At 52.2% G+C, this 25,756-nt stretch overlaps 1 protein-coding gene across 2 annotated transcripts in view; it reads left to right on the top strand.

Annotated features, from left to right (window-relative positions):
* Positions 1 to 484: 484 nt before the first annotated feature.
* The window catches only part of Ramp1 (receptor activity modifying protein 1), a 40,099-nt gene continuing 14,827 nt past the window's right edge, over positions 485 to 25,756 (top strand). Inside the window, exons 1-3 of one of the 2 annotated variants that reach the window (XM_027951736.3) lie at positions 485 to 612; positions 8,922 to 8,972; positions 13,369 to 13,507. In XM_027951736.3, the coding sequence (XP_027807537.1) occupies positions 561 to 612; positions 8,922 to 8,972; positions 13,369 to 13,507 (242 nt within the window). In that variant the 5' untranslated portion in view covers positions 485 to 560. The remainder of the gene's footprint in view (positions 613 to 8,921; positions 8,973 to 13,368; positions 13,508 to 25,756) is intronic. The other variant, XM_027951737.3, reaches the window with a different exon arrangement.

The raw sequence follows: 25,756 nt of genomic DNA, 5'->3' as shown, positions 1-25,756 counted from the left end.
CAGTCCACCAGAGCGGCCACCTGACCATATAAAGAGCTCAGTTCCGTCCAGTCCCAGGACCTGGGGCCGTTCTTACATCCTGCAGACAGCCGCATTTGTTCAGTTTTTTATATGATCCTTGTGTCCTCCCAAAGGCAGGCTGGTTTTGTTCCCAGGGGCTTCCCAGTGTGGGCATCTCGGGAAGAGGTAGATGCGGAAATGAAATCCGGGCCTTTTACCGCAGACCCAGAAGCAGGAGTGGCCAGGAGCCAGGCAAAGGAAGAGGGAAAGATGCTTGAGTCTATGAGGCCCTCCCTAGTGAAAGAACTGCATTTGTCCTGCTAGCATTTAGGGATGTCCGTCTGAGAGCCTGATCGTGCTAACCCTGAGGGTCCCCTGGCGGCCCAGCGCGGCAGGTGCTGGCCCAGCAGCCCAGGAGCTGCAGTGGGCAGGGCTTCGCTGCCGCAGCCTCCTCCCGCCCCCGCCTCCGCCCCCCCGCCTCCGCCCGCGGTGGCGCGCCTCTTAGGCTGGCGCAGTCTGCAGCAAACGGGATCCGCAGGTCGGCTGGTTTGCCGCGCACCATGGCTCCCAGCTTGCGAGGCCTCCCTTGGTGCTGTCTCTGGCTGTTCCTTGGTGAGTAGGGCACGATGAGGCCCACAACCTGGGCCGTGTCTTTCCGGCATGGGCTCCGTGGCCACAGGGTTCTACGCGGCGCGCCCACCGGGTACCAGTGCTGCAGACGCAATGCGGCAAACAGGTCCGCTGGGGAAGAGCGGCTTTTGGGTGTGGCGGAGCCAGGGATTCGGAGGCGCGGCAATTTTGCCCCACATGCCAAGGGTCTGCCTACCTTTAGGGGATGGGTGGTTACCTAGGATGCAGGGTCCACTGCCCCCCACCTCCAATCTGGAGCTTCAAGCTCCGGTTGGCGCCAGCGCAGGCTTCCCAAGGCCAAAATATGTTGCCCAGCTCCAGAAGCAAGCACCTTGCGGTTCCGAACTCGGGAATTGGAACCACAGCCCATTTATCCGGATATCAACTGAAACTGGAAATCTGATTCTTGTCACATACAGCACTTGGTGCTTCTTTGCTAAATGATGTTTTTTTGCAGAAATGAGGACAACTCTCTTCCTTCTTGAGGACATTTGTTATCTTGGCTCTCGAATAGAAATTCAAAGAGAGGCAGGGACCATTGGTGTGATGGCAGAACTTGCTGGGCTTTTGTCTTTCAGATTACAACTGAAACCCAGGGGCAACAGCAACTTGCAATAAATCCTGTAAGAAATTATATATTTCAACTTCCTTGGTGATGTTCCCATAAAATGAACCATTATAGCTATTGGATTTGTTTCATGTATATGGTGTACCCACCTTTTTTAATGAAAATTAAATTATTTGGTTTGAGGAATCAAGTGCCCCGGGAAGCCTCCTGCAGTTATTATTATTGATTCTTGTGGTCTCTCCTCAAACTGGGTGTTGGTCAGAAGTGCCTGCTACAAGGAGGTTCACTCCATTCTGGTACTGGTGAAGGAGTGATCATTGGCATCATTTTTATAGCCAGGAAAACATCTTATGGAAATGGGGCCTGTCTGTGGAGACTGCTCAGACACCATGAGGAGAGGGGACCCAGGACTTCCCAGGAGCTATGTAATTCCTGGCTTCTATTTGTAAACCTTACCAAGGAGCATCAGATCTGTATAGAAATCTGAGTCTGCTTCAACGTAATATAATCTGAAGATAAATCTTACCACTTAACGTGCCTTGACCAAATTTATGTGAAAAGCAAAATCTTATAATCATCTCCTCTCCTGTTGTTTTAAGAATCTATTTGATTTGACATGGAATTTACTGTTTCAGTTTCCTAAGAAACTAACATTTTTCTGTTAGCAAGGCAGAGAGCTGGGTTGTGTAATATATTTTACATAAATAAATAAATAAATGTTCTTTACTGGTGCCCAGAGCCTGCACCCTCTAAAGCTTGTGTAAATAAAGCTCCATGTCATGGTCACATATAAAGACCTTCCTTGTTTACCAAGAAAACGATTCATGTTCTGCTGGGAAGTCCAAGTTCTGTAATCCTAACAATTTTCTGAGTGGTCTCGCTAATGTTATATCTTTGGAAGAACAAACACAAATTCATGAGGTTATCAGTAAATTGATGTCCTTGGGGACCAGCTGTGAAGAGCAGAATGACGAGCACACAATGTTTTCTTCCTGAGCCTCAGTGCCAGCCAGATCTCCATGTTGATGTTGAGTCTGCTATGCAGAATGGCAATATGGAATTTTTTTTAAGTCTGCTAGTCCACAGGTTTAAGAATTTATCTGTGACAGCTGTACAATCAGGCAGGATACTCAACCTGATCACTTGCTGTTTGCAGTTACTGAAGTCCCATTATAGGTTGTTTTTCCTCTGAGAATCCTATCTACTATTGTCTTTATACAAGAACCTGATATGTCACTGCATGCATTTTTTAAATTTCTTGTATAACCACCAAAAACCTATTCATTGATCAGAAAAAAAGGACATTATTTTGATGACTTTTTTTTTAAAATGATTCTTTTGATGACTGCATTGCAAGCTTCTGTTTTTGCAGAATTCACTTAGGTTTGCCGCCCACCACTGCCGCAGTGAAGCTGCTCAGTTCTCAATCCTGGGAAGCAAGCATGCCTTCCTCACTGTCATGCTAAGGACTCCAGGGGAGCTTTTGAATAGCTGAATATTTGTTGAAATATAGAACTTCACATAAATACAGGGACATCATGGAAATGTATAGCAATAGGTATGGTGCTGCTTTAAACCTGGAAGGTTCTAATCCCAGAATCCAGATCTGCGGGGTTCATACTTGCTGATCAATTCAGTGTTTGTTTACCAGCACTGTGTGGTTAGCTGCAGGAAGAAATTCCTGGGGTTTTGTCTTCCTTCCATGGGTGCATGCCACTCAGTATGCATAGTGTCAGTCCAGGCCAGGATGGTGAAGACGCAGCGTCACAGGGAAATGTTTCAAGTGGAATCCTCACTGCAGGCAAAGAGCTCACTGGATAATCTCTTCTGATTCCTTCTCCCCCTATAATGAACCAATTTCATAACTTCTGATCAATTAAAACTGGCATCTGGCAGTGTGTGACATGGGTGCCACATGTATGTCAATTTCAATGAAAATGCTGCGTCTGGGAGTGGAGCCCTGGGCTTGCGTGCCAGCACCTCCTCCCTGAGGCCCCAAGCACAGTATTTATTTTTGGTGCCAGGGATTGAACTCAGGGGTGCTTTAAGCACTGAACCACATCTCCTTTTTATATTTTGTTTATAGACAGGGCCTCACTGAGTTGCTTAAGGCCTTACTAAGTTGCTGAGGCTGGCTTTGAACTAGAGATCCTCCTGCCTCAGCTTCCCAAGCTACTGGGATTACAGGTATGTGCCACCACACCCAGCCCAGAGCACAATTATTCTTGAGGCTCTATGTAGCATTCTGAGCCGTGCCCTCAGTGAACCCTGGCCTAGACCTAGCCACGAGAATTGTCCCAGGATGGACAGTCACTTTCCTGCTGGCACATGAGGAAAAGTGAAACTTTTCCTCTTGTCTGGAAATATTTGGCTTCCAGAGACAAACCTACAGGTCATGGAGAACACCTTCATCACACTCCTGACACCTTTTGAGCCCCTAAATGGAACTCATGGGGTATACTTAGCAATCACATGAACCCATCATGTTTGAACTGGGTGTCTGCCCCTTGTAGGGATGGCACCTGTGGATGGAAGGGCTCAGGGGACTCCTGAGGAACTGGAAGAACCCTGTCAGAGCTTCTTACCCCACCAGGGACTCTGATTGACCTCCTGAAAAAAGGAGATTCCAACCAAGATGACTAGCAAAGGGAAAGAGGGGGAGGGGAGACCTGTCGGAGACCATCCACTGTACTGACTCCGGCTGTGCCTCAGCCCTGCCCTTCAATCTCTTAGTGGCAAGTGAAGAGGATGAAGGTGACAGGGCTCTGCCTAGTTTTCAGCACATAATCCAGAGCAGCTTTCGGGCTGCTCACTCTCTCCACCACCTCCTCCAAACACACATAGCACACACATGCCAAAACACACATGCCTCATGCCATACACACAACACAGCCACACCATATACACGCATCTACATGCATCTCACACACACCACCTCACTCACATACATACCGCACACATCACACACCTCACAATCTCATATACCACACACTACACATACAGCCCTCGTCCTAACACACACTGCACATGCCAGAGGCACACACGCCACATTGCATGTGCACACATACACACACAAAGAGCCTCTGGAGGGACGCCCTGGTCACAGCCCTCCCTACTCCAGGACAGGATGCACTGGGGCTGGTACTGTTGCCCCTGGGTGAAGGTCATGTCCACACAGCAACCATATTCAGGTTACTGACCCTAACAAGACCTTATTAACACAATGAACTTCTTTTTCAGAGGTTAGGGTTTTTTTCTTAACGGTGATTTTATTTCAGTGTTTCTTAGACATCCAAAAGATGTCACTTTTACCATCATGTAAGTCACAGCTTCTGAGCCACTTTGCCAGAGCAGGAGCCAGGGAGACACATTAAGGACCACACAGGACCCTGCAAGCCTGAGCATCATTGTCAGTGCAGTCCCCATTAGGAATCACAGGGCTGCTCATTTTGCTCCAACAGCACCTCTCTCCCTCTTCCCTACCCTCCACTGCTAGAAAGGGTAGCCCACTTCTCTGACCCCTGCACACCTGCCAAAGACCTCATCAGGCCATACGGGCACTGCCCCCCAATGTATGCCAGCTTGAACCCCCTTCACCTGGACTCTCAGGTCAGCAAGTTAGTGGAGAGTTTGTGAAACCATTGGGGCAGGGAGGCAGAGTAGACTAGCCATGGCCTGGGGCTGCCTGCCTCCCTCCCTCCCTCCCTCAGACACTGGAGTACAGCTGACCTGGGCAGTGCTGACCTAGACCCCCCCCCTACACACGCACGCACGCACGCACGCATGCACACACACACACACACTGTTGGAAGGGTTATCCTGAGCCAGATTCTGGGAAGGGGAGGTCAGCAGTTTACCCAACCAGATACATATTTGCATAATCATGCCTGTGGTACTGTGAGGATTAAAAGCAGCTCTTGTTTTCACAGAGCAAAGCCCCCAGTGGTGGGGGAAGAGACCCAGAACGCACAGTCCCTTAAACAGCAATTTGGTGACTAAGGCTCCAGGTTGGTGTGTGAGGCATGAGTCTCACTGGTACCAGATGATGAGTCATTGCTGAATGAAAATGGCTGCCGGCTAGGCAGCTGGAGGAGGGAGTGACAGGAAAAGAGCCAAACTTCTGGTACCTTCCACCTGTCACACTGCACAGGTAGTTACACTGTGTCATGGCAGGGAAGGCTAGAAGCCCTGGGTGCTGCTAAGCAACCTATTGAGGCTGCCCTACAGAGCACAGGACAGCACTCTGCAACAAGGTGATTGGCATCAGACGTCCACAGTGCCCACCCAGTGAAACCTGCGCCACATAAACAGCCCTCCGCATCCTCGCTCTGCCTCTGCCACAACTAACCTCATGGTGTTTTTAATTGCATCTGTACCAAACATTTGCAGGCTTTTTCTCATCATTATTCCCTAATCAGTATGGTGTAACAATTATTTACACAGCGTCTACTCTGCATTAGGTAATGAGTCATCTAGAGATGATTTAAAGAATATGGCCATCTTTCATGGCCTTAGGTCTGCTTAGGATATCTGTATCTTCTTATGCATTGAGGTTGCTTTATGTTTTGCTTGCCTATGAACTTGTCCATTTTATTGAACATATCATTGTCTAGCGGTTCCTGACTTATGGTTTAAACTTTTTCCATTTTACAATGATGCAGAAGTGATCTGCATTTCCTAGACAACACTTCGAATTTTGCATTTGGGCCTTTCCCAGGCTAGATGAGCAGCCCCGGCTTCTGCAGTGCTGGGCGGAAGCAGCAAGCACAGCTCTCAGGCAGCTCATGATCAATAGTGGGAACAGTTGTCACCATCAGGTATGCCTTATGGCTTCGCCAGGCCATTCCACGGGCAGGAGCGTTGTGTGTCTTTCCACCTGGAGTCATTTTAGCTTGGATGAGGTCGTCAGGATGTGGCCCCATTGCAAGTTGAGGAGCCTCTCAAGATGACGTCCTTATTTTCTAATTCCCTCTACTTTGTGGCTATCTGCGTTTTTTCAATCCAATTCTGCAAATTGGTATTTTGATGTTATTTCTTGATCAGAATGAACAGTGGTTAATATCATTAATATCCCTCCCCTCAAAGGAACAAGTTCTTAAGTTTACTTACTCTGCTTTTCCCTGCTCCCCTCATCCTGTGCTTTCTGGTCTAGGAGGGAGTGTGCTCAGTCCTTTGCTTGGCATTTTGGCTGAACCCCTGAGTCTGTCTGTCTGTCTTGTGCTAATTGTGGATATTTTCTGGAATTTCTGTGTTTGCGGTTTCTGGACTTTTTGGTATTGGGTTTTTAGAAATCCCATTGGCTCAGGCTTTTGGGATCCCCCCATACCCCAGCAATCATTGCTGGGTTTATTGTACTGTGGTCAGGGAACAGATCGTGGATTAGGACCACTGCTCAGCAGGTACTGAGGGTTCCTTTGGCCTAGATGGCATTTGTCTATGTTGGTTCCAGTCCTTGTGTTAAATTGGAGGACTCCAGTCCTCTGCACCCTATTTACTTTCCTCATCCAGATCTGTGAGTCATGCTGAGACTCCTCCCTCTGGAATCTGGTTTCCCTTTGGCTGTGCCCCTGTGTGCAGGGGACACGTGAGGAACCCATGCACTAAGCACTGCCAGTCACAACTGCATGGGACTTCTTACAAAGTAGCTGTCTCTGTCCCACTCATTGTTTTTTAAATGTCATTTTGTATTTACTTGTACCAGTATACACATCCCAAAGACTTGCCATTTTTGAGTATACAGTGAAGTGGTATTAGATCCATTCCTGATGTCGCACAGTCACCCATCCTTCACCAGAACTCTTCTCATCTTGCAGAAGTGGAACTGTTCCCATTAAACAGTAGTTCCCTGTCCCCCACAATCCCTGGCAACCACCATTCTCCTTTTCTTCTCTGTGCCTTCAGCTACTTGGTACCTCATCAAGCAGAATCATATAGTATTTGACCTTCAGCGATTAGCTTATTACACTAGCAAAATGTCCTTGATTCATCCATGTTGTAGCATGTGTCAGGATTTCCTTTTTTGAAGGTCAAATGGTATTCTGTTGTATGGGAAGACCACATTTTGTTTAACTGTTTGTCTGCCAGTGAACACTGGAGTGTCCTGCTTTCAGTTCTTCCTGGTATTTATCCAGAAGTGAGACTGCTGGGCTTGTGGTAGTTCTGTGTTTAATTTTTTGAGGGACCACCATATTGTTTTCCACCACAGCCAGCTGTTGACATTCCCATCAGCAGCACACAAGGCTTCTAGTTTCTCCATATCCTGTCCAACAGTGGCTATTTTCTGGATTTCTTTTTGTTTTTGTTTTTCACAGCAGCCATCCTGACCAGTGTGAGGTACCATTAGCTGCTCTGTAGTGGGATTTAACTTTGTCAGGGACAATATTGGGCCTTAGGGTCCTTGGTCTCCTGTTTGTCTGACGTCTCCCTGACTGCCTTTTGTATGTTGTGCTGAGTACCTGGCTCTTTGCCCTAGTCTGACCTCTGGTTTTCTGGAGGATTCAGAGCACACTTAAAGTCATTTGCCTGCATCCCTGTGCCTGCCCTCAGGGCCGGTGATCTTGGGCAGGCCACTCCCTGTCTCCCAGCTGCTGCTCCTCTGTGGGATGAAGAGGCCTGAGGTCGCCATCCCCTAGTCCTGGGATTCCTGAGTCTGGCACACAGCTGGCACTTGGTGGTTGATCACTGGCCTTCTGGCTTTGAGGAATATTGGTGGAGTTTATTCTGACATCTTTTCTATTTTCTGTTCTCAAATACTTCCAGGGGGATTCCTATCTTTTTTCTGAGGTCTATATTTTCTTGTTCCTTGTGGTAGACAGTCTGTTTAAACTTGTGTTTTATGCCTTAAACATGACTATTTCTTGTCTCGTCAAATTCAGAGATGAACAGCAGCTGTTGAGTGGGTAGAATGTAGTGAGAGGTGGTTGTGGGCAGGACCAAGGCTGGCAGCAGGAGGGGGGCGGGGCTTGTGTGTGTGGCTGCGCCTGTCACCAGGTTGCCAGTAGTAGAGGCCTCCACACTAATCCAAACAGGATTTAGAAGGGCCAGTGCAGTCCAGCGGGAGCGGGAGCGGGTGGGGGTCAAGGACATAACACAGAGCCAACAAATGTGCACAGGAACCCCACATCCAGCACAGAGCAGGCACTTAAGTGGGGAAGGGTGGCAGTGGGACAATGGGCTGGAACCAGAGGGTCAAAACCAGTGACAGGATGGGCTGGGGCTGGGGCTCAGTAGTAGACGCTCGACTCGCATGTGTGAAGCACTGGGTTTGATCCTCAACACCAAATAAAAAATTTTAAAAATAAAGGTATTATGTCCATCTACAACTAAAATAATATTTAAAAAAAAAAAAAAAAGTGACAGGAGATGAATCTGCTTGGCATCCTGAGGACTAGCAGCTACTAGAACAGGAAGAAAAGGACCTGGGCCCAGGAGGACCTGTTCCCTCCTCCCTGCATTGCCCCTCCCAGGCTGCTCAGAGTGTGTTGGAGGGTGGGTGGGTGGAGGGTCTCAGCCCAGGAGATTCTTGCCGGAAGAGAACACCTGGGGCAGGGGCCAGCTGAGCTCTTGGAGAGGGAGGGCTTTGACCAGACTGAGACAGTGAGAGGGAAGCTCAGAGGTTGGGGGGGGTTGCTGTAGAGGATGTTAAATTCCAAGTGGAAGAAGCATGACAGCAGAAGCCTGGCAAGGAGCACCAGGGTGACTGAGCACTTCCCACGTATTCCAGGTTTCGTCGGCCCGGAGTACTCCAGCAGCCACATGGTGGAGGGACAGCAGGGTATGTGATTAAGATGTGGGCTGGTGCAGAGACCCTGAGGCCACCGAGGAAGATCGTGGGCCTAAGGAACCCTCTGCACACGCCACAGACACACCCACCACATTGCATGTGCACACATACACACACACAAAGAGCCTCTTGGCGGGGGGGCACTTTCCTGCTCAGATGGGCTGGGAGCTCTAGGGCCCTCCACCAACCCCTTTGGGCCCTAGGCACTTTAATCCTGGAAGAGTCATCCCCAGGCTCAGTGGGTCCTGCAACCTCCAGCAAAATCTCTGGACCTGCTCCTCCTGGGGCAGCAGGTTGATTATTATAAATTAATTACACACCTGGTCCTCTGCACTGTGGCCTATAAAATGTGTACAAACAAGCTTCTCTAAAAGACGGGCAGCCCAGCCCACTGCAGAGACACCTGCCCTCTAGGAGAGGGGCAGGGACGCCTTAGGGTACCGCGGCCTCCAGTGGGAGATGTGGACCTGGGGCTGCACCAACCTGGAGAGAAGGTGCTCCCTGGAGGGCCTGGTGCCGGAGAGGGTGCAGCCCTGTGTTCTTCAAGCAAGGCTCCTTGGCAGGAGTCGCCTACTCACCCCCTCAGGCCACTCCCCTGGTGTCCAGTGGCTCTGAGCCTGGGATGACTCAGCCTGAGGATGACTTTCCAGGTATCCGGGTGTCAGTGACCCTTGCTTCACCCATCTCCTGCAGGCTCAGCCCTGTACAGACATGGATCGCCACAGACTGAGAGCCACTGTGGGGATCTGTGATGCTGAAGCTGCCACCTCATGTCTCCCGTGTGTTCTGAGGCAGTTGTGGGGGATTGCAGCTGCTCTGCCACTCCTGGGCTGGGCTTGGGGATCCCCCCAGCCTGTTGGTGTGGCTGCTATTTGTGCTCATTGAAGGAGCCTTTCCTGCTACAGAGAGACAGAGCCAGACTCCACTTCCTAAATCATGCACCACCTAAAGGACTTTCCTGTCTTGTGCTGTGGGGGAGGAAGGCCACCTTTGGGGAAGCCTCAGCACCAGGGACTTTGGATGTGAATCATGAAGGTTACATTTGTAGTCAGAAAGAGGAAAGAACCCATTCAGCCCCAACAGCTAATTTAAAATTGTTCTCCTTTAAAACCATAATGTTGCCCCTCCCTCCAGTGAAAGGAACTTTTAAGAAAAACCCAAGCGCTGTTGCCTGGTACCTGAAAACTGAAACTGCTTCCAGATTTGCCTGCGTAGCTGCCCAGGCCTCATTCCAGTTGAAGGCTCTGGGCTCCCCCAGGACAGGAAAGAAAGGGCAGTGTGTGTGGGGGTGGGGTCTCCATTCCCAAAGAGCAGGGGCATGGATGGAGCTGGGCCCTGCAGATCCCACCCTTGAGAAGCAAAGAACCGGTTGGAGACAGGGCAGAAGCAGGGTTGACCTTGCAGCCAGACCAGGGTGGGGTTTGCACACATGGTGGGAGCTGGAGCTGCCACCCTGGAGGCTGCAGGAGAGGGTGATGTGGGGCCAGATGGCCATGCTCTGCAGCCCAGAGGACAGCAGTGGAGACGACCTGAAAATGACAGAGAGGGACACTGTGACAGGGAGAATTGCAGAAGGAGGACACGCCCCTGAGAATGCATCCCAACCAGGCTGAGAGGACAGTGTCAGTCCCGTCCCCCAGCATGTGCCTTCCCTTTACCTGCTGGGGACCCCCCTCCCCCACAGAGGAGGCATCACCGCCTCCCCCTGGGGACTGGCTTTGCAGGACACTTGTGCAACCACCGGGATTCCTAAAACAGGTCCTCCACAGCTAGTGTCAGCCCATGCTGGTTTCTGCCATGTCACCCAGAGCCCTGCCTGGGCCACATCATCCATGCACGTTTACCTTCCCTGGTCCCAACAGCCACTCTTCCAGAACAGGAGAGGAGACCATAGCAACCTGTGACCCTCCCATGCCCAGCCTGTCCCTTGAACTTGGCACCCTGGCTTCGCCTCACGAAGCACCCCCGCTGACAGCCGGGTGTGGCTGTCTCGGGCACTTGTTGGTTCATTTGACAATCTGCTGGGTGCCAGGAGGATGACGTCTGCGTGAGTCAGAAAGGAGTGGGAGGCGAGGGCGGTGAAAGTGGTTCTCAGAGGGAAAAACTGCTCTGCACGTTCCACCTGAGTGCCCAGGAAGTGGCTGGGGCACAGGGAGGGTGGCTTCCTGCAACTGGGGGCAGTTAGAGGAGCCCTGGAGGAACAGGTCAGATTGGGGCACAAGGTTTACCAGGGAAAGGTGTTCCAGGTGGCAGCACAGGCAGGGGTGGGGACAAATGGGGAGGAGCCTCAACCCTTGCATGAGATTGGATGGGAGACATGGAATTCCTCAATGAGCCCTATTTGAGCCCTCTGTATGTCCCTGTGCTCACCTCTCTATAGCCCACAGGGGGTCCTGATGGGACAGGTGTGGGAAGCGGCCCCTGCCCCAAGTCTGCCCTGACTCTGGGCATAATTATGAGTCCCTAGGATAGTAGGTGTGTTCACAGCTGGCCCAGCTAGTCCCCAGGTGTGCTCAGTGTGTTGGTGCGGACACTGGGGACATACCTGCTGGCATGAGCTTAGGTGGGTAGAGAGGCTTTCAGAGAAGCTGGGGGAGAGGCTGCTCTGCCCTCTGAGCTTTTGTAGGGCAGGTGCCACCTGGGGTGAGGGGCTAGCGGCCCCCCCGGCAGTCTTCTTCCATAACCCCACCTTCTAGTGGGGGGTCTTGTGCTGAGAGTAGGCAGGTCTCCCTGGTGTCCAGGGCTGGACACTGGAGCCTTTCCCCTGGAGCTCCTCCAGGGGCTTCTCGGATGTGCGAGCCAGCCTTTCCTTGGGACGTCCCTACCACCAGTTCTCCACAGCTGCTCTCCAAAGTCCCTGGAGTCTCCCGGCTCTTAGAAACCTGGTCTCCAGACTCCAACCCTCCTTCTGACCAGGGTGCCCTCTGCTCTTGAGGCACCCAGTCTCCCCACCTGTCCAGCCCACTGTCCAAGCATATTCCCGTGTATCCTTCCCTAAAACAGTGCCCCCAAGGGAAACCAGGGTGTCCTGCCCCCACCCAGGCCTGTTGGACATCGATGCCCATGAGGACGTCCCAGCGAAGCAGAGACTGGCGTGACCACACCCGGGGTCACCCCAGGCTTCCCACCACCTCCACATACTGTTTTGTGGGGCTTGCATTTTGTGTTGGGTTTTTATTTTTAATTAGAGACAGGGTTTCCTTTTTGTTGCTATGAAAGCCACTGTGATACGTTACTGGCCGGGCTCACTGGTCCCTGCCAGACCCCTCTCCTGAGACCCTGAGGAGCCAGGCAAAGCACATGTGAGGGTGGCTTCAGGGATGGCACTCCCAGTTTCCTGTCGTGGCCACTGTGCCCAGCGGGCTTCCAGCCCACATGGATGCCCTGAGCTCCCCAGCTTGTCTCCTTCCCTTCTGTCAGGCAGGGGCACATGGCCTCTCCAGACCCTCGGCCCTGCTCCTCGGGAGCTGGCCCCAAACCCTGCTGTGCCCAGGCTTCTCCATCCCATCAGCACTCCCTTCTAGCTCGCAGCTGCGGCCTTCCAGCAGCCAGATGCCGGACAGGGAATGCAGGGATCCCACCCAGCTGCCCCTTAGAGAGGCCAAGAGAATGGATGTCCAGCCCGGTGGATGGGCAGATGGGGGCCACAGAGAAAAACCCCTTGCTCACCAGAGCCAGTGGTGAGCTCTGGGAGGCGGGTGAGTTTTGATTTTATTCAGTGTATCTCTGGACAGGTGAGCATGGGTGCCATGTTCTAAGGTGCGGGTAAAGCACAGTTCACTCAGCTTGCCCCCGTGGTCTGCGGTCAGCAAACAGCAGACACGGGATGCCCAGGGCCTCAGCTGGGTAGTTCAGCACGACCCCAGGCACCAGTCTGGACAGGGTCGGCTCTCCTATGGCCTCTCCAGGGAGCAGGACTGGCTCCTTCCTCTTCTGCCTGGGGAGCTACCTGGTGGCATTGCAGATCCGCACGGTGGCACATGAGCCAGCAGGCCTGGGTCCAGTCCCTGTGAGTTCTCACTGCCTCAGTTTCCACGGGTTTAAGGGTGGAATTGTCTAGTGTGACACATCAGTACCCATAGCCTGGCATCAGCACTGTGGCCTTCTTGGGACAAGTGGCAGTTGTCACCAGCAGCAGTAAGTGCCACTGAGGGCATCATGGGGCCATGCTGTTAGTAGGCAGGGCCTCTGCAGGGACACAAAGGAATTGAGGAGAGAACCCAATGAAAGCCATAGCCCCCTCCAGGGAGCACTCTGCATGATCACTCCACATCCAAGGGCACACTGGTGGGCGGGGCTCGGGTAGCCTGGGGTGAGCATGTGGTGGGAGGGGCTGTTGCGGGCAGGCGGGAGGCTGGCCGTGACATCCTGGCTCCCTGTGTTACAGTGCACCAGGTCCTCCTGGTCTCCGCCTGCCAGGATGCCAACTTTAGCGCCCTCATCCAGAAGCGCTGCCTGACCCGCTTCCAGGAGGACATGGAGGCCCTCGGGAAGGATCTGTGGTGCGACTGGGACAAGACCGTCCGGTGAGTCCTGCACTGCGGGTGCTGGAGTTGTGGCTGGGCCAGGTACCTACCCTCTTGCTGCAGAACCCGGTGGGAGGTTCCTCTACAGGCCACAGGGGCTGGGGAGAAGTGAGTGGTTCCTCCCCAGCATATGGGATGACGGCATTAAGGACAAAGGAGGGCCCTGGGGGAGGGTGGGCATGAACAGTGAGGGTGGGAAGAGGCTGTGGGTGCTAGGGAGGCTGCGGGTGCTGGGGCAGTAGGAGATGCAGTGTTCAGATCAGGCTGGGGATGCTTGTGGCCATCTGAGTACAGGGGTCCAGGCACAGCTGAGCCTAGTTCAGGGCCTGGGCCCTGAGCGACTGAGTCTTGTGGTAGGAGCGAGTCTTGCAGGGACTTCCACTGGTTCCTTCGGTCCCTGTCATCAGCCCAAGTCTGTCCTTCCCGCCCGCCCCCTGGGACACCATCCTGTTCAGGCTCAGAGCTTTCCTGAAGGCTGGGTCAGACCATCACTAGAGGGCGGCTCTCGCTGAGCTCTTCCTCTTTGTGGCCTGGCCCTCCTACCAAAAGACTCTTGTTCGTCCAGCCCTCACACGCTCGCTCGCTGCCTCCCAAGGCCTCTCAGATGATGGACACTTTCCGCCAGCCCCTGAGGTATGAGAGAAACCAGGAAGCTGGGGACCCGCCATGGAGGCCAGAAGCTCAGAGCGGAGGCCTAGGAGAGTCTTTGTGGAAGGGAGGTGGAGCCGGTGTCATCCAGAAGGAGCACATGTGGTTGGTTTCTAAGGACCCAGGACACCCTGGGATTCCTGGTGGGCACTGGGCAAGTCCAGGAGATTGGAAGTCCTTCACCCGAGCTGACAACTCCTCAGGGGTGGGGGCACAGGCTGGAGTGAGCAGGGGGTGAACACCCAGGGCGCGTCTTCCGTCCGCAGAGGCCAGGAGGTGGGGGCTGTGTTGCTCCTCTGAGCTGAGATTCCGGCCTCTCCCTGTCATGGAGCCCGTCAGCCTCTTTCTCTTATGAAGTCAGGCAGAATGGCCCCCGTCTTTCCCTCTCCCAGCTGTCCAAGGACAGAGCCATCTCCTTCACCCCTGGGGGCCTTCACTGAGCCCAGCAGAGTCTGTACTCAGTTCTCACCTGTTGGAGTGAGTCTGGACCTCAGAAGCAGGAAAGAAAGCAGTCAGGATGCACGAGGTGGACACAGGAGAGCAGCGTGGGCCTCAGAGCTGCAGACGCACGCTCCAGGCCTCTGCTGGAACTCAGGTGTAGAGAGTGCTGCCGCCAGCGCAGAGGGGCCAGAGCGGCCGGGCTCCTCACCTCACCTTAAACTGCATTCTCCAGGCCCCTTGGAGACTTTGGGTTTCATTTTCTAAGCTGAGGAATGAATTAGGAGTTGGAAGCTGAGAGGAGAGAGGTGGTTAAAAATGACAGCACAGCCTGTCTCCTGGCCAGTTGGCTTTCTGCCTCAGCCAAGTACTTTGTATTTAAGTTAAAGATGGTATTTATCATTATCCGGGGTGACCCACTAGGAGCCCCAGAGAGACACACACTGCCTGCTCTGTGCAGCAGTCATTGATCCGTGCAGGCTTACAAACCGGAGCCTCGCGGAGACGGCAGGGGACGCCAGCATCATCCTGTAAGAAGTGGCAGTGCTAGGTCATTGCACACGGAGGCTGCCACAGGTGGTCTCGGACGGTGCTTGGACACAGAGGGAAAAGCCGCACTCAGGCCAGCAGAGCGCACCCACACTGGAGCCTGGCAGTGCACACCTGGGCACAAAAGAGGGCACAGCTATTGCAAAATTTACTTTATTTGCAAAGAAAATAAAGACAATTTAGGAACCAAGCAGCAAAAATCCACTCCACAGTTGCTCCTCAGCAAGTCAGCTCTGCCCTGTCAGTCCCGGGGCCTGTGGCAAATCATGATGTTCCTCTGAGATGTCCACCTCCGGATGCTGGGACCTGTGAGTCTGTCGCGTCACACACCACAGGGTGTAATCCAGGATGCTGGTCGGTCAGGTGACCCTGACATGGCAGATCATGGACTACCAGGTGGGTCCATGGAAATCAAAAGGCCCCTTAAGGGGTCCCAGCTTGGGCCACTTCAGGACCTTCATGTTGACTTTGTGCCCTTTCAGCCAGGCCTCCTTTGAGCACTTCCTCTTCCTGGTACCAGGAAATGTCCTGGGCTGACCTCTTCCTCTCCCTGCCTCAGCCCTGGAATCACACCCTCCTCCCAGGAGCCTGCGATTTTATTGGAGAATGGAATTTAGGGGCCAGTTTGGGTGGAACCAGTGGAACTTACAAGTGCAGAAGGCAGCAGGGCGACCCCCTTCCACCTGGGGTGGCAGGTGGCTAGGCAGAACAAGGTGCCTCCCGGACCCCCTCACGGTTCGCGGGCTCTGCAGGCCCACAGATGGAGCAGATGCGCAGGTGGGAACTCCTGAGGAGGCCGACACCGCATCTCCAGGCAGAATCCCTAAACCTGCCCTAGACCCTTCAGCTGGCGGGTGAGCATGAACCTTGGCTGAGTCCCCTGATTGCAGATGTCCGCCACATCTCAAAATGACCCCACTGCCGTGCCTCGGCTAGTGTTTGAGTGCCTGGGTCCTAGAGCCTGGCCAAGTTGACTTATAAGACTGACCCTCACATTGTGGCTGAGGTCAGCTCTACTGAAGCGAGTGTTTAGAGAACTGTCCCTCCTCCCCACTACTACCCCTCCCATTTCTCTATCCTTACCACTTCCTGTGGGCAAGCAGCTCATTCGTTCCTGGTGTTTCCTTCCTGTATTTCTTTTGCACATCTAAGCAAATGTGTGCACTTTTTCTTACATCCTCTTTCTTACATCAAGGGTCGTCTACTAAGCATCTCCCCTTGTACTTTGGTGTACTTGGGTTGCTTTGCAATTGTTTTGTTTTCACTTTATCCTGGAAATTCCTCTTTATCAGGGCAGAGAGCTTACTATTCATTTTCACGGTTGCATAGTACTCCACAGAGCAGATTCTCTACCATTTTCTTATGAAATTGGTTTCAGTGTCTTCCAACTTCAAACAGGACTCACAGATGGCCCTGCCTGTGTGTTTTCATATCGTAGGAACTGCACCTTCAGGGCAGACACCTGGAAGTAGAATTGCTGAGTCCAAAGGGAGGGCATTTGTAGCATTGTTAGGGATTACTGTTTGCCCTCAGTTTGCATCCCGCCAGCAGCCCCAGGTCCGCCTGCTTCCCACAGCCTGCCAACACCACGTTGTCATGTGAGGACTGCCACTGGCTGATAAGGGGGAAATGATGTCTCAGAGGTGTGTTCTTTTACGCTTCTCTAATTATGAGTGAGTCCAACACCACTCATATGTTTGAGGCCCATCCTTGTACCTTTTGTGATGGGTTTGATCATGTCTCTTCCCATTTTTATCATATTCTGGTCCTTTTCATTTCATTTCGTTTCATTTCTCTGCCATGTGGGGGTGGAGCTCAGGCCTTACACGTGCCAGGCAAGAGCTCCATCGCTGAGCTGCACCGCAGCCCTCTGGGCCTTTTAAAGAGCCCCGAGTCTCCCAACTGGTTGTGGCCTTTCTCCTTTGCTTTCATTGCTGTGAAGGGTGTTCACCATAGTCAGAGGCGTCTGCTTCACATGTCTGGGGGTGTGGCAGAGAGCCTTCCCGGGCTCACCATGCTTTCCTCTGCCTACTCCCAAACCCGTGGTCTGTCTGGAGTTTACTCTTGCATGCAGTGTGAAGTATGAACCAAATTTCGTCTTCTGGATGGGCCACCCAGTTGTCTCATTTATCAAAAAGTCCATCTTTGCAGGGCTGGGGACATAGCTCAGTTGGTAAAGTGCTTGCCTCCCATGCACAAGGCTCTGGGTTCAATCCCCAGCACCACACACACACACACACACACACACACACACACACACACACACACAAAACGGGTCAGGGTGTGGCTCAGTGGTAGAGCACTTGCCTAGCACGTGTGAGGCACTGGGTTTGATCCCTGGCACCACATTAAAAAAAAGAAAAAAGAAAAATGTCCGTCTTTGCCCAGTGACTTGAAATGCCACTTTGGTCATGTACTTGAGTATCCAGTACAGTTTGCCCAGCCCTTTAAATAAGCTCCCTCTTCTTTTTTTTTTTTTTTTAATTTGTTCTAATTAGTTATACATGACAGTAGAATGAATTTCAATTCATTGTACACAGATGGATATAGCTTTCTCTTCTCTGGTTGTACATGAAGTAGAATCACACCATTCGTGCCATTGTACATGTGCCTAGGGTAATGATGTGCATCTCATTCCACCATCTTTCCTACCCCCTTGTCCCCTACTCTCCCCATACTCCCCTTTGCCCTACCCAAAATTCCTCCATTCTTCCCATAACCCTCACTTCCCAATTTGGATCAGCATCCACTATCAGAGAAAATACTTGGCCTTTGGTTTTTTAGGATTAGCTAACTTTGCTTTGCATGATATTCTCCATCTCTGCCCATTTACCTGCAAATGCCATAATTTTATTCTCTTTTAAAGCTGACTAATATTCCATTGTGTATATATACCACAGTCTCTTTATCCATTCATCTGTTGAAGGGCATCTAGGTTGGTTCCACAGTTTAGCTATTGTGAATTGAGCTCCTGTAAACATTGAGGTGGCTGTGTCCCTGTAGTATGCTAAAATTTCTAGTCCTTTGGGTATAGACTGAGGAGTGGGATAGCTGGGTGAAATGGTGGTTCCATTCCAAGTTTTCTAAGGAATTTTCATACTGTTTTCCAGAGTGGATGCACCAATTTGCATACCCACCAGCAATGTATGAGTGTGCCTTTTTCCCCCACATCCTCACCAACATTTATTGTTTATATTCTTGATGGTTACCATTCTGATTGGGGTGAGATGAAATCTTAGAGCAGTTTTGATTTGCATTTCTCTAATTACTAAAGATGTTGAACATTTTTTCATATATTTATTGGTCGATTGTATATCTTCTTCTGAGAAGTGTCTGTTCTGTTCCTTAGCCCATTTATTGATTGGGTAATTTGTTTTCTTGGTGTTAAGATTTGTGAGTTCTTTATATATCCTGGAGATTAGTGCTGTATCTGGTATGCATGTGGAAAAGATCTTCTCCCGCTCTGTAGGCTCTCTCTTCACATAATTGATTGTTCCTTTTGCTGAGAAGAAGCATTTTAGTTTGAATCCATCCCATTTATTGATTCTCGATTTTATCTCCTGCGCTTTAGGAGTCTTGTTAAGAACATAAGACCTAATCCAACATGATGAAGATTTGGGCCTACTTTTTCTTCTGTTAGGCACAGGGTCTCTGGTCTAATTCCTAGGTCCTTGATCCGCTTTGAGTTGAGTTTTGTGCATGATGAGAGATAGGGGTTTAATTTCATTTTGCTGCATATGAATTTCCAGTTTTCCCAGCACCATTTGTTGAAAAGGCTATCTTTTCTCCAATGTATGATTTCAGCACCTTTATCTAGTATGAAATAACTGTATTTATGTGGATTTGCCTGAGTCCATACTGGTAATCTGTCCTCCAGAACCAACGTCTCTGCCTCATGCTGAGTGTGCCCCATCATCCCTTTGTTCGCGGGTTGTGAGCAGGAACTTACCATGGCAACCAGCATCAGTGAGCGCCTCTGTGCGTCAGGCTTTGTGCTGGCCACTCGACATGTGGCCTCATTCAAGTAAGCAATGGTCTGCCGAGACACAGGATCCTTGTATCCCCACTTTGTATGCCCAGGGCCACACAGCCAGTGACAGAAGGCACTCTCCTGGTCCCCAGAGGAGGTGCAGGGATGCCCTTCCACCACAGAGGAGTAAGACTGGGCTTCAGCAGCCATCTCAGCTCCTGCCAGCGTCCAACGGGCCTGGCGGAGTCCATGTGCATCAAGAGACCAAGCTGGCGGCTGGGGCTGGGGCTCAGCAGTAGAGCGCTCGCCTAGCACGTGTGAGGCCCTGGGCTCGACCCTCAGCACCACGTAAAATAAATAAATAAAGTAAAGGTATTAAAAAGAGAGAGAGAGACCAAGCATGGTGCTTGGGCTAAAGGCAGCCTTTCTGGGGTCTTCTTAGCAGAGGAGGTCCAGGGTAGACAAGCTTGTCTAAAGGATCCAGCAGCAGAAGAGAGGAAGAGGAGAGGAGCCACACCGTGCAGGCAGGAAGCCAGGGCCGGCTGTCAGCAGGTGTCGGCAGGCAGCAGTGGCACTGGGGAAGTAGGGCTCTGAGATGAGGGCCCGATCAGCAGACACTCAGATTCTCCCGTCCTGAGCAGGGTCCGTGGCTGAGCCAGGCAGGTGATTGGGTGGGGGTCTTAGGCATAGGGAAAGGAGCCTTTCTGGGCCAAGTGCAACTGAGGCTTGTCACTGGGGCAAACAGAGCAGGGCAGCTGTGGGCTCGGGTGTCTGGGACCGGGCTGACACTGAGGGCAGGGGACTCTAAAGGCAAAAGCCCTGGGGACAGAGGCACCCCTACCTGCCTGAGGTCCTAGTTGTCCTGGGGGCCTGGGCTGGGCCTGCAGGTGGCTCTGGAAATGTAAGGACACTTCAGACTCAGAGATGGGAGAAGACTCTGGGTGTGCGTCAGAGAGGCCGAGTGTGAGCAGCTGGCCTTCTGTGGGATATATGCAAATAGACAGGGAGCGTGGGGACAGCTCTCCAGCCAGCTGCCCAGGCCCAGTCCAACAGCCGCCTCCTGTGTCAAAGCAGACAGAAAGGAGGACCCTCATGGGCCCACCTCACAGGCACTGGAGGGTTCTAGGGGGCCTTATCCCCCCTGTGCACCACTGCTCAGAGGGAGAAACTCCTGAGTGCAGTCCCAGGACTGACAGGAACACTCGGGCCACCTCCAGCACCAGACCTTCTCAGGCAGCCCTCCTGGAACTGTGGGCTGCTCTGCTTCTGCCTGTTCCAGGTATGTAACAACTAAGGCTTGGCCTGTGGCCACTGATGCCAGCGTGGACAGATGGTTCAGTACCAAACAGGTCTCTGCAAAGCTGGTGAGCTCACAGGCCAAGCCCCCCTCTGTGCACCTTGCCAGCTGTCATTTGACGGGGAATGGCAGGAGGATCTCATTAAACCGCACCCCTCGTCTGCGAGGAGAAATGTAATGTCATTTAGTGTATTTGCTGGGAATATAATCTAATTGGGGAGAACATGGGAAAATGTGTCATCAGGAACTCTCATTTCCAGAGACCTTGGTGTGAGTGTTGGAAGGAAGGGAAAGCAAAACAATGTAGAAGAATCTCGAACATGCCAGGACTCAACTAGAAAGTGGGTGGCTTCTTTGTTTTTTAACTTAAGATATTTTCAACTGGTACATAACAACATAAAAATCGTACATATCAGAGGGGCACAATGTGGTGTTTTGAGATGTGTGTATACATTATGCAGTGTTTCAATCAGGGCAGACCTCCATCTCTGACGTCTATTTTATTCACGGTGAGAACAGACTCCTCATCTATAGCCACGCTGCGGTGCAACACCCGCCACCTCTTGCTCCTCCTCTCTGTAGCTTGGTCCCCACCCATCACCCTCCATCTTCCCCTCCCACTCTCCCAGGCTCTGGGAGACCAACCCTTAGATTCCACACGTGAGTGAGAGCAGACTCTACTTGTCTTTCTGTGGTCGGCTCTGCCTGGCTCATCTCCCTTAATGTGATCTGCTCTTCCACCCACGCTGGGGCAGAGGACAGCATCTCCTCCCCCTTTAGGGCTGAACTGCTCCCCGTTATGCGTCTGCACCGCATTTCCTTTGCCCATTCAGGCGTCGATGGGGGCTGCGGTGGCTTCCGTTCTTGGCTGTTGTGAACTATGCTGCAGTGAACTTGGAGTGCAGGCATCTCTTTGACATACCAATTGCATTTCTGGTGAAATCAGAGATGGGATTTCTAGGCCATATGGTACTTCTGTCTTCAAATTTCTAGAAAAGTGGTTGGTTTTAAAATGACCCCACTTGAGGTTTCCTACCTAGACAAGCAATGCTAGATTGGCCATGACAGAAAGGGCCTCTCGGCTCCTCCCCTTCTGGACAACTTCAGGGTTCAAGGTGTCCTGCCAAAGGCAGGAGCTCTGGGAGACAGGCCACTGTCTGCTGTGACCCAGAGAGCCCAACTTCACCTTCGCAGGACCAAGCACCTGCTCCCTCTGCCCTAAAGCTTCTGCATGGCTGAACACTGACCACTCTGTTTGTGTCTTATTACATCCAGGGGCCCAGGTCTCTGTGGCCCTGGCCAGAGTCTGAGAGGTGGAGGACTCGAGGCTGCCTCCGGAGGATCCCTCTGCACTGACCCCACGCTGGGTGATGAAGAGCCCTCTGGCCTGGCCCCAGAGCTGCCCAGTTATGGGCAAGGGTGTCGGGGCCCCAGCAGGCAATTGGCTGCACAGCAGGTTCCCTGGAGGATGCAGGGCAAGGGTTTAGGTTCCTGCTGCGACTGTTTCTCGGGATGTCAGTTTAGGTAGGAGGCCCAGCATCCAGATGACTGCCAACCTGGGCAGGGTGCATTAACCTACTGTGGGCTTCTCCTGGGCTTGCCACATCCCCCTTTCTGATGTTGGAACACAGAGCCTCCTTTGTGTGTCCCAGTTAAAAGATTCAAGTCAGGAAATTCTTCAGAACTCTGCAGCAAAGTTGCAACAGCTGCTTTTGTTTTGAATCCAACAGGAACTGAGAGGAGGCTTCTTTGCAGATCACCAAGAGCTCTGGGGTGGTGGGCATGCCACAATCCCTGTGCTCCTGCCCAGCCTCACTTACCTCCCCAAGGTGTCCCGGGGTGCCTATCCCAGGGTGCTTAGCAAGCAGCCATCTGCCAAAGGTCTCGCACAGGATGCCTATTGGCCTGCATCCCTTCCACCTGCCTGGAGTCTTCAAAGCAGGGGCTGGGGCTGCTTCACTTCCCCAATGAGACCGTCCGTGGAGGCATCTGCTCTGGAACTTTCCAGGTGCCATGGGCATTTGGGTCGCATTTGTGCTCAGCCTCATGGCAAGGGTTGGGAGGCTGATATCCACGTGTGTAGATTCCATGGAAGGGTGCCCAGCATGGTCATGTGTCACAGGATCTGAAGGCAAGCGCCTGGGTCTAGACCACACCGGCCCACTGCCACATTGTCTTTCAGGCTTTATCCCACTCTGTGGCAGTGGAAAGGTGGGCAGAAGATCCTTTCCCCACCCTCTCAAAAATGTGTCCCTAAAGTGCCCATGGGTACTGCCACAGCTCTCCTGTACCAGCCTTGAGCCTGTCCACAGTGACAGTCCCTCAGCCAGGGCAGCACAGCTGGTTGCCAAACACCGTCCCCTCCGAGCTCCACTGCAGCTGACCTAGGGTCCAGATCCAGATCTTGGAGCCACAGGACCAAGCTTGGAGGGCAGGGTGTGCTGAGGAGGAAGGAAGGTACCGTGGGAGCTTCCCGTGCCCAGGTCCGGCTTGCAGAGGAAGGCCTGGAACCCACCTTCCCCACCACTTGCCAGGTGCGGCCTGCAGGGGCATGTGGGGGAGAAGAGGGGCTGTAGGAGACTGGGCGGACAGGGTGTGGCTCACAGTCCCCCCCCCAGCTGCCTTGTCACCCGCCAGCAGGCACCCCTCCCCCTGCTGTGTGCCACCAGCTGGCGGCACGTCTTGCAGTGGGAGACCCTCACAGGCAACAGTGGCATTTCGGTCACAGTTGCCTCACTGAATACTGGATGCCTGCTCCAAGATGGGTTCTAATGGGGATCCCTAGAGGCTCTGTGGATGCCCAACTGCTGGACTGGGGGGCTCTGGGGGTAGGAGAAGAAGAATCCCACCTTCTTTCTCAGAAAGCTCTCAGAGAAGTGCACCTGTAGAGGCCATCAGCAGAGGGCCCTTGTGGGAGAGACTGGGAGGAGGACTGCTGGCCTCTACTCCATGCCCAGGGCCCCTGCACCGCCCTCGGCTCCCCTTCATCCCACGCACTCCAGACCACAGCGGCCCTTAGCCCCAGTGATGGCACAGAGCCCCCCACGCCATGACGTCTTTTCTATCAGGCGATGAATCCCCTGTTTGGGAATTTTCTTAGGTTGGGAATGAAACTAGGCTGTGTCAGATATAAAAGGTCAGTCATGGGATGACACTAAGCAGATTCCGGTCAGGAGCGGAAGGGCAAGCAGGTGGAGCATGTCCAGTGCTGGGGGCTTAAGATCATCTTCCGTCCCCCTTGGATGTGCTGCTATGACAACCACCCTCCCCCTCCTCTTGGCCCAGAAAGTTCCAGAGCCATCCAGGCTGTGCAGACAGGACTTGACAGTCCCTGGAGACAGGCTAAACTTGTTCGCCCTGCGCTTCACCAAGCCCAGTCCAGATAGCCCTGCCCCAAGCAGCCTCCTGGGGCTATCCACGTGGCAGCGGACGAGGCAGGTGCATGGTGGGAGAGATGAGGAAAAGAGGCTGTTCAGTGCATCAGCTGGGTGCTGTGAGTGTCGTGTGGCAGGGTAGGGGGTGGCCAGGGTCCCTTCCTGATGCTGACCTTCACCCAGCTCTCCTCGACCAGGTTATGGGAATCCCCAGGACCCATCCACTCATCATTCAATTGGTAGACATGTCCGGGCACACACAGGGCCAGAGATGTTCTAAGTCCACTGTGAGAGGGCCACCCTGAGTGGGTCACCAGGTAGCACGACACAGCAGCTAGATTCCTGTGCATGTTTGGGGGCACCTTTCTCCCCAAGTGTCTTTCCAGTACGGTGCTGGTGGGACTCACTCAGGGACAGCCTTTTCTCTGAGCTCCCTCTTCTCCCAGCTTCTTGTGTTGGCAAAAAATGGAGCATCCACATTCTTAAGAATGTGCTCCTTTAGGGTGGTCAGGGAAGGAGTTTGCCTGCACTGGGGAACTGGGCAACAGCCCAGCAGGGTGACCAATTGACATGCCCCTGGCTGTCTTAGCCTGCTCCTGCTGCTGTTACGAAGATGCCACTGCAGATCCTGACTCTGTTTATTTCTTTGACTGGTTTTCTTGTTGCATGTTCCTGGAGAAGGAAGTCAATATTATTTTGTTCCTCCCTTGATTGTCTTGTAATTTGATGCCCAGTGTTTCCCACGTCCATTGTTCTGCTGTGCTCCGTTGAACACATTTTACCTTCCTATGCACATTAGAATCTATTTCAATTAATTTTTACTTATGGTTGGGGCCATACCATACCACTTAAGTCACCATGACTTTATAATATTTTCTACAGATTAGAAGACCTCTCTGAGCTGTTCCACTTTCATTATATTTGAATTGTGTTTTGCTTTCCTTGATATAGTTTCTGCCTATTTTCCCAAAAGAAATTAAGAACCAGTTTGCCAGAGAGGCGGGATGGCAGAGGCTTCGGAGCTGACTGTGGGTGACTGGAGTGAAGTTTTTTAAAACGTTTCTTTCTCTGACCCATCAGCACAATTAAAAAGTTACTGGTTCAACAATAGGATTTTTTAAAAAATGTCTCCGCTTTGTCAAATTCTGCGAAAGGTCATTGAGATGGCCAGTCATCAGGCAGTTGATTTGGGAAGCACCACATTTTTGAGAATACTTTCCCTGCAAGCAGAGGGAGCCCCCAATTATCCTGAGAGTTGGCCGTGGCCTAGTTTGATTGATCAGCTATGTGCACCCAACACTTTTGAGATTGAGATCTCTAAAAGGATGGAGTTGGTCTGGGGCTGTGGCTCAGAAAAATAGAGCGCTCGCCTAGCCATGTGTGAGGCACTGGGTTCGATCCTCAGCACCACATACAACTAAATGAGTAAAATAAAGATCCATCAACAACTAAAATAAAAAAAAATTAAAATTAAATGATGGAATTCATTGAGCCCGTGCAGATGCTGACCAGAAGGGAAAGACTATCTTGGGACGAGCTCCCGAACCTACCAGTAGCAGGGCTGAGTGGCCTTGAAGACAACCAGGAAACCAGCTGAGAACGAGCACGTGTTCCAAGGAGCCTTCAGGGAAGGAAGGCAGTGCTGCTCATGGAACCTGTGTCAGCTGCAGGGAAGAGGGCCAGCGTTGAGCAAGCAGAGAGTTTGGGCATGGGAAGGTGGTCCTAAGGAGTGAGTGCTGCTTCTGGATTTTTGACTTGCAGGCAGGGTGCAGTGGCCTCCACCTGAGGAGCCAATGATGCTAGTGGGCTTTGCATTAAGGTTCAAGAGTGTGATGTCTTGCCAGGTGCAGTAGCACACGCCTGTAATCCCAGCCACTTGGGAAGCTGAGGCAGGAGGATCACAGGTTCCAAGCCAGCCTCAGCAATTTAACGAGGTCCTAAGCAACTGGGCAAGGCCCTGTCTCTGAATAAAT

This window comes from Marmota flaviventris, chromosome 11 (genome assembly GCF_047511675.1).
Source record: "Marmota flaviventris isolate mMarFla1 chromosome 11, mMarFla1.hap1, whole genome shotgun sequence".
Classification (NCBI taxonomy): Eukaryota; Metazoa; Chordata; class Mammalia; order Rodentia; family Sciuridae; genus Marmota; species Marmota flaviventris.
Note: the sequence above shows the minus strand (reverse complement) of the source record. Positions and strands in the feature narration are given on the sequence as shown.